The following is an 8421-nucleotide window of genomic DNA, read 5'->3' as shown; positions in this document are numbered from 1 at the left end:
TCCTGCAGAGCCTTCCTGCCCTCGAGCGATCGACACACGCACCTAACTTGGTGTCATCTGCAAGCTTACTGAGGGTGCATTCAATCCCCTCATCCAGATCATCTATAAAGATATTAAAGAGGACTGGCCCCAGTACTGAGCCCTGTTAGACTCCAGTAGTGACCGGCCTCCAACTGGATTTGACTCCACCACAACTCTTTGGGCCTGGCTACCCAGACAGTTTCTAACCCAACGAAGCGTACACCAGTCCAAGTGAAGAGCAGCCAGTTTCTTGAGGAGAGTGCTGTGGGAAATAATGGAGCTATAAACATACATTTTTTTATATATTTTTTTTTTTTATTATTTCATGTAATTACATGTATTTCAACACGTGAATGAATTCCTGCCTGGCTCAATGCAAGAGCTGCTGCCCAGGCATTTGGCAGGACCCATGACAGCCTGGTCTTTGCCCCGCTCTTCTCTGGGCCAGGCTAATTCCCTGATGGGTCCAAACTTCAGCCACTACAATAAATCACACAGCCTTGGGGGACCAGTATAACTTTGACGAGCTACAAGAACAAACTTTGAGATCTGACCCAGTGGGAGCAGAGGACCCGTCTCTCCTTGCCTCCCACTCCAAGCCCTCCTGTTCCAGTGATTGTCTATGGGTTACTTTTCCAGAATTTAACGTGGAATGGCACATGAGGAGCACAGCCTCCATGGGCTACATCACCCAAATTTCTTTCTGCAGGTGGCCCTGAGGGCTCCCATGAGCTGTGCAAAAAGAGCGCATTGAACACTTTCCAGCTACGTACCTCTGCATTCAGGTGACACCAGGGCCTGGGCTGCCCAGGACAGCTGGGAGTCACTGTGCCACAGTGGGGACTGAGGGCAGGGCGGGGGTCCTGTGACATGTCATCATGGTGACATCAGAGGACGCGTCACAATATGGGGGAGGCTTTAACAGCAGCTGCGGGCAGTGCTGCTTCACTTTGGCCTCAGCCATCGGTGAGTGCAGTACCCAGGGGGGAAGACTGGGCTGGGCCAGGGCTGGGGCACAAAAGCTGGCCCCACGAGGGCTTGCTAAGCCTGCAGCCAGGGCCCAGCTGCTCAGGGCAGGGCTCACGGCTGTCGCCATCAGCACTGCCCACAGCCCCTGCTGCCTCCTCCCAGCTCCTTCGCCCCTTTCCTACCAGACCCTAGGGGTCTGTGGCTCCTGCTGTAGCTCCCATCCAGCCCCGCTGACCTGTTTCTCTCTCACCTCTTTCAGACTATGGCTTTGGCACTTCTTTTCGTCCTGACGTTCCTGGGTTTTGGCCTGCAGAAGGTCAAATTAGATGCAGATACAAAGGAGCGCACGCGGCAGCGTGTGGAGATGCTGCAGGAGCGCATGACGCCGTTCCTGTTGGAAATTGAGAAGAGGGACCAGGAGCGCCCCTGGCACAGCAGCATACAAACTGTGCTCTTATCTGTGTTGCTGCGCTGGCAGTTCTGGTTCTGCATTGGCATTCTTGTCTTTTTCTTTTGGTACCTGTGGCGGGTTCTTAAAAGCATCCAAGAGCCTGACAGCAGTAGTGATGAGGAAAGCTCTAGCAGTGACAGCTCCAGTAGTGATGATGACAACCAAGGAAGAGCACTACCAGACCCCAATGATGCAAACAGTCTGGCTGATTATGTAGCTCAGCGCATCTACTGGCCACTTCCAAACCCAACCATCATACGCCATCAGGTGTTAGAGGTGGTAGAAGGCCTCCTGAATATTTATGGCTCGATCTTTCGAAAGACTTTCTTTCCGGAGCTGCAGTCAGCCATCGGGGTGGGCAGTGCCTTTGAAGGTTGGAGTCCCCATGAGGAAAACATTGTCTACTGCTTACTTATTCCCATGACAGCCCCCCCTGGGCACTCCTTCCACATAGAGCTGGGCAATGAAGGTGATCTGCTGGCGAGGAACTCCTCTATCCGTGTCGAGCTGGAGTGCACGTGTGGGATGAAGCAGGCCTCTGAGGACATGATGTGCTTCCTCCATCATTCTGAAGAGGAACTGGAAAAGCAGGAGCCGAGCCTCCTAGACACCCTCTGCACTGGCTCCTACCTAGATGCAGAGAAGACTGCAAAGTGGTTCCAGAACTTCGTGAAAACAGCCTGGGTGCTTATGCCTCGGTCGCAGTTTTACAATGTAAAAGTGCTACCTTCCACCCGCTCCTGCAAGTTCCAGATGACAAGCACTACCAAGAGAAACATCACCATTGAGATAATATTTGGGGTTCAGCAAGGCGATTCAGACATCTTCTTGAGCAGCCAGAGGACGGAGGCCATCTTGACCCCCAGCACAACATGGCCACAGACCTGTGCTGTTGCAGAAATGAAGTTCATCCAGCACATAACCATCGAAGCCTGGTTCCACAGCTTACACCTCAAGTGCATGCAGGTCTTTGCCCGTATGCTGGTGGGCACAAGCATTTCCACTTATTTCATCAAGACTGCTATCATGCACCTCCTGACCATCATCCCCTTAGAAATGTGGCACAGGGATGATTTTCTTCTGCGGCTGGATGATATCGTTCAGTACCTGCAATGCTGCCTGGAAGAGAAACGCCTTAACCACTTCTTCTTTGGCAATGAGATGATACCCAACGTGATTGTCCTGCCACCAGCCTTCCAATTTTCTGGCCCAGTCAACCTTTTTGAATACCTGGAGGAGGACACATATGCTTACACCCGCATGCTGGAAGAGCTCCAGGAGCTGCGCTATCGGCTTACAAGACTGATGATCTATGGACAGTAAAAGAGGTTTTCATGCACATACGGGGCACTCAACTGACAGCAGGTGATCTGTCGCGTTAAGGGGTGTAGCTGATTAACCATTATGGGACTGGTCGGATTCAGGGTACTGAACCAGTCGGATACACCAATAATGCGTTTAACCGTCTGGGGTCCGGGCAGAAATTCACCAGTAACGGATTAACCGTCTGGGGTCCAGTCACAATCACAGATTTCACCAATAACGCATTAATCGTCTGGGGTCCAGTCAGATTCACCAATAATGCATTAACCGTCTAGGGGTCCAGTCGGACATTCACCAGTAACAGATTATCCGTCTGGGGGTCCGATCGGATATTCACCAATAATGTATTAACCGTCTGGGGTCCAGTCAGATTCACCAATAACACATTAACCATCTGGGGTCTGGTTGGATTCAGAACACTGAACTATCATGGTCACGGATAACCACCCTTACCCTAGTTGCACTTAATGAGAGCTATAACAATGCAGTCAAGTATGGTTTATTACAGCAACAGATAACCAGGTTCTTTGGATTGCTGACGATAGTGACTGTCTGCAAAAGCAAGCTAGCATGCATGAAATACACAGGTGTTACAGGTGTTGCAGGTGTGCAGCCTAGAAACAAACGCATTAAAAGGATCAAAGATTCTAGAGAGATTTATAAGCAAGTATTCAGATCTCACCCAAAGGCATCCAATGCAGGGGGAAGAGAGGCTCAGCCCGTCGACTGATCCCAGGAGTCAGGAGGTCCTAAGGATGTTGTATTTCCTCAGGATGGTATCTCCCCTGACTGCTGCCTGCCCTCCATACAGAATCTCACTTCTCTGTTAGTGCCAAGTTTTTTCCCTGTAGCAGTAGTTTTCATTCTAGTGTTCGGCTTTAAAAAGGTAAAGTCAGAATTGTTGTCCTCTAAAAGTGCCTTGAGAAAGGTTCTGAGGATTTTCTTGATGGGGAATAGACTGAAACAAAGGAGTCACAGGGTGTCGTCATATTCTGAAAAGAAAAAAAAAACTGTACCTAAGCTTATAGAAATGTCATGGGAATTCATGGATTTGCACAATGACAGACCAACTAAGAAAGGAAATACTTCAGCACTTGTTTGTAGGGGCTCAGCCCATCCAGCTTTGTGTGCACTCCACATCTCAGCTTCATCATTGCTCAAAGCTTCAGTGCCAGGGAAAATAGATGCTAATACCACAAACAGACTGACATTACAAATTCAGGATCAGACCAACACTTCTCCAGGCTAGACAGCTCTTCCTATTGCTACTTTCCAAGATAACCCACATGTCCCTAGGTAGAATTCTGAATCAAGGATAACGTGTGTGTGTGTTTTTAAGAGGTACCTTCTACTTCAGTACTTCAGGGTCTGAAAGCTCTTGACACAGCATGTCCCTGGGTCTGTACTTTTGCTCAGCAGTTGTACTGGGCTAAAAAGGGTAGTAATAATAACAGAGCATTGCTTGGAGCTTTCAGTCCCTGACAGGGGATTCTACGGACTATCAGGTGGAAATGAATAGAATGCCAGAAATTCAAGTATAAACTACTGTTTTACTGTAAAAAATTACTGTGAGCATCTTTAACACAGATTAACAAGACTGGCTGTATTGGTCTATGCATAAGCTACATTGGGGAATAATTCCAGCCCAGGGTTCAGCTGCCTGCCCTGTGCTCATTTTGCACAGTACAGCTGTGCAAAAAATAATTGACTCTTTCCCTAGAAAACTGTTGATGAGCTGCAGTAGTTTGTAAGCTAATATCATGCAAGGGAAGGGGTGGGGGGGGGGGGGGGGGAAGAGGAAGGGACAGGACAGAAGTGATTTTGTTGAGATGGTAACAGTAACTCAAGGACAAAAAAACACCACGTGAGAAGGAAAAAAATAACTAAGGACACACCCAAAGATAGAAATCAAGCAAGGTCAGGTATCTGCCATTCTAAAGAGCAATACATCCCCCCCATCAGACAGCCTGCCTAGCTCATGAGGCATCTGCACACCTAGCACGTCATTGCCATGGATGTCCTACCTGCAGAGTCTGTGATGACTGATGCCATCATAAACACCAGCAGAGGAAGGTGTGTCTGTCAGAGGAGTGCAGGTTTGCTCCAGCACAGAGATCCCTGCAGTGATGCCATGCCCCATTCAGGGGACAGCACTTCCCAAAACAAAGTCACTCAGCTGCTAACAGCTCAAAAACACTGCACTGGAAGGCAAACACACTGTACAGCCTGCTGTATGCCTACGCCTAACAAGCTCTCCTCAGCAAGCACCTAGGTGGCACAAAACCTTGGGCTCACGTGAGTGCACCTCTGTGCCTTATTTCTGTTAGTTCAGTTTGCTCTGTTCATTTTTTTCCGAGCTCTTTAACCACATTATTACCATTATTACTGTATTTCATCTGGGAAGTGCTGTCTGGGAGCCTTTGGTATTTGAATGACATTGGCGATCCCAGGTCTTGAAAAAGGAATATTGCTGCCTGTTGCACCAGCACCAAGTTGTCAAGCATGACTGTGAGTATTAGGGGTTGTACAGAGAAGAAATAGCCCTTGCCACTATGAAAGTACAACTTCACAGGCTCCCTTCTGCTCTTTTCTCTAAAGGGTAAGGTTTACTGTCCTTACCTTCATGTTTTAATGCATATTAGAGTTACTCAAGATAACATAGGAAGCCTGCAGCAGAATCAAGAACTAGTTTCATGTGTTCATTAAATATAAGGTAATCTTTTTTTTTTTTTTTTCCCATTTATTATAAGGAAGTTTTAAATACTGGCTGCCAAAATGAAAGGAAGACCCTAAATTTACAGTTTCTCCCTAAATAAATAACCCTTTTTTTCCATCGAAGGCTGTCATTTCAGAGCACAACCCCACCTAAATTAGAGATGATTTGAGCATGTACAAGGTAGCAAAACCGAATCTCACTCTTCAAAAGGAAAGAAAAAAAAAAAAAAAAAAACAGATAAAAATAGCTTGCTTCTGTCCTACAAGCCCCCAGCAAAAAATAAGGTTGGGGAGAAAAAGTTACTCTGCCTAAGCCATCCTCAACTGATTTCTGCTTAAATTATTTAAGGACAGGTTGAATAACAGAGGCTCCACCTTCTATTCCAGTTTTTTGCTATTCTTAGAGTCAAAATTCTTATGCTAATTTAAACCTCCCTTGTTTTAATTTAAATTCATTATTACTGACTCTACCCACCATGTACTTGAACAGATTATTCCACTGCTCTTTTAAGCCACTTACACCCCTAACACTGAGGAGAGTTTTCCTTCTTTAGCCTTCTCTTTTCAGGAGACACCACTCCTGCTATCTTCCCACGTAACAAGTCCATTTTCCAGCTCCATGCTCAGCACCACACTTCCCACCGAGGCCGTCTCTCACCAACCACATCCCTCTTGAAGGTCAGTGCCCACACCCAGGACTCCCAGAGGAGGCCAAGTGGAGTGGAAAGGCTTCAGGTATCCAACAGTCTCATTCGTTCATCCCAAGAAGACAAGGTCTTTTGCGTTAAATCCTATTCTGCTGTTGCCCTGATGATGTGCCCCACGGGGCATCAGCACCCTGTTAACACTTGCATGTTTCCCACCATGCCAACACACTTCACTGATCCTGACAGTTCTGGTGTGTTCTTTTATGATCCACACTCGAGCACCTCTAGCACTGAGAGTCTTTTACACATTAACTGAGAGTTACAAGCCAAGTTCACCACCCTCTTGGTCCCAGTGCCAACTTGGAAGGGTGACATCCCCAGAAGGAGACATGAACACTTCAGGCTCTGGATTGCAGCTTTAGGTAAAACTGGTTTTAATTTCAAGACATTGGCACATTTGGGGGATGCTGCTAACACTCTCCAACTGTCAGCTCTTTGGCAGGGGCACCACTTGACTTTCGGTGCCAATCTGTATTCAGATATTGCAGCCTATAAACCTGCAGATGGAGTTTTGCACAAGCAGAAACTAACATGTCAGTTTGATTGTAGGATCAACTGGCCACAATCCAGCACTGTCTTTCCCTCTCTGTGCCTGTGGGATGTGTGCTGAGTGAGCAGGGCACTAAAGGTGCCTCTTTTCAGGATTCGGGCACGGGCCAGCAATCTCTTGCTTCTGCTCCTCCCAAGAGGAAATGTAACAGACTGACCACAAAAGCTAAAAAACAGAGATGTTTGTCAGCATACGTTTACTGGTAACATAGGGAAACAGCATTAAGATTACACCATAGCCTTATAGATGCATTCCAGTCTGTTGCTTCACTACACCAGCTAATAAAACCAAGCCTGGCATGTTTGTTCGTATTTAGGGTTTTTTAATTGACTTTATAGAAGTTCAACCTAAACAACTTTATTACTAAGTGTTTCACTCTGCCCACATCTTGTGCTTTTCTGAGGGTGATCAGATTATGTTGTACAAGTCCCCTCACCTCTAAGTCCAGGGATGCATGAAAACAGGGTGCACAAAATACAGAGCCTGCTCTGTAACCCAGAGCTGATACCCAGCACTGCACAGACTAAACATTAAACCTGATAAAGAAATAAAGGACATACAACAGTTTGGAATAAAGACTGCCTAGACAAGCCAATACATTTTGAGACTTATCCTGAGAACTGCTAGTAGGATAGTGACTGAGAAGCACATTTATTTCTATCCCAAGCTGCTTAGTACTGAAGCCAAGCTTAGTACAGGCCAAGCTGTATAAGAGAGGACTGAGGGATATATCCGTGTTTTTCCAGCATGCCAGAAAATTAATTTAGAAAATGTTTACAAGCATTGCTGTAAGTGTGTATTATTCATTTGACTTTTGAAAATAATTCAGATCATTTTAAACTACTACATTGCAGCCAGCAACTAAAAACACCTTTCTAACAAGTATCTCTACAATAATAGCTTTTCAGGACACTCACTTATATCTATTCTTTCTAGTTACCAAATATACACTCGTGTCTAAATAGTCAGCAGGTAATTTAATGCTTCTGGATGCGACATTATGAACAGTATTCCTCTGAAAGTGGTAGGAATATATTATGACTCACACGTAACATTTATTTTCATCCTAAAGAGTAATTTAAACTGGAGTATTTTATCAGGAGATTATTAATTTTGGAACATAAATTAATGAGGAGTGAATATCTAGAAAATATTACAAATGGGTGGGAGGGAAGAAAATCTACTGCATGACTCAGAAAAGTTTAGAACACCATTTAAGGAGGATATAAGTACAGTAACAAAAAAATGGCAGTTGAAAAATTGAGGTAGATTATGTCTGAGGTAAAAGTCTACTAAGGACAACAGCAGTTTCCCCCATCACTGCAACAGGTCTTCCACCATGTCACCATGAAGAAAAAAAAAACAAAAAGCACCTGTTTCTTGTGGGATTAATGCCATGGGGATCAACAAGCCAACTGGTTGGTGATAACATCAGACTGATAATGAAGCTATGACAAATGTAAACTAGTTAGAAGGAACAAAAGTGGTGATCCACGAGATGCTTTGCTGTCTCCAACCGCTTGTTCTCCAACCGTTAAGAGATGGAAGTTGCTGGGTGTTTGCTGGTGCTGGGCCAGTTGTTGGTAACCAATGAATAGCTAGTGGGAAAGTACCGCCTGTAGAGCTAATGGTATAAGGGAGCCTGTCCTCAATAAGGTTGAGGATGTTATTGAACCCTGAACTTA

General features: G+C 45.7%; 1 protein-coding gene across 1 annotated transcript; it reads left to right on the top strand.

Moving 5' to 3' along the window:
* Nucleotides 1-1252: 1252 nt before the first annotated feature.
* Nucleotides 1253-2764, top strand: LOC116489463 (inositol 1,4,5-trisphosphate receptor-interacting protein-like 1). The gene has a single exon (XM_032187864.1). It carries the CDS (start codon nt 1253-1255, stop codon nt 2762-2764), a length of 1512 nt encoding a protein of 503 aa, XP_032043755.1.
* The last annotated feature ends 5657 nt before the right edge of the window (nt 2765-8421 follow it).

The sequence above is a fragment of the Aythya fuligula genome, chromosome 5 (assembly GCF_009819795.1).
Source record: "Aythya fuligula isolate bAytFul2 chromosome 5, bAytFul2.pri, whole genome shotgun sequence".
In the NCBI taxonomy this organism is placed as follows: domain Eukaryota; kingdom Metazoa; phylum Chordata; class Aves; order Anseriformes; family Anatidae; genus Aythya; species Aythya fuligula.
Note: the sequence above shows the minus strand (reverse complement) of the source record. Positions and strands in the feature narration are given on the sequence as shown.

Coding starts and splice junctions, on each gene's coding strand:
- LOC116489463 (XM_032187864.1), top strand. CDS start 1,253: ATGGCTTTGGCACTTCTTTTCGTCCTGACGTTCCTGGGTTTTGGCCTG.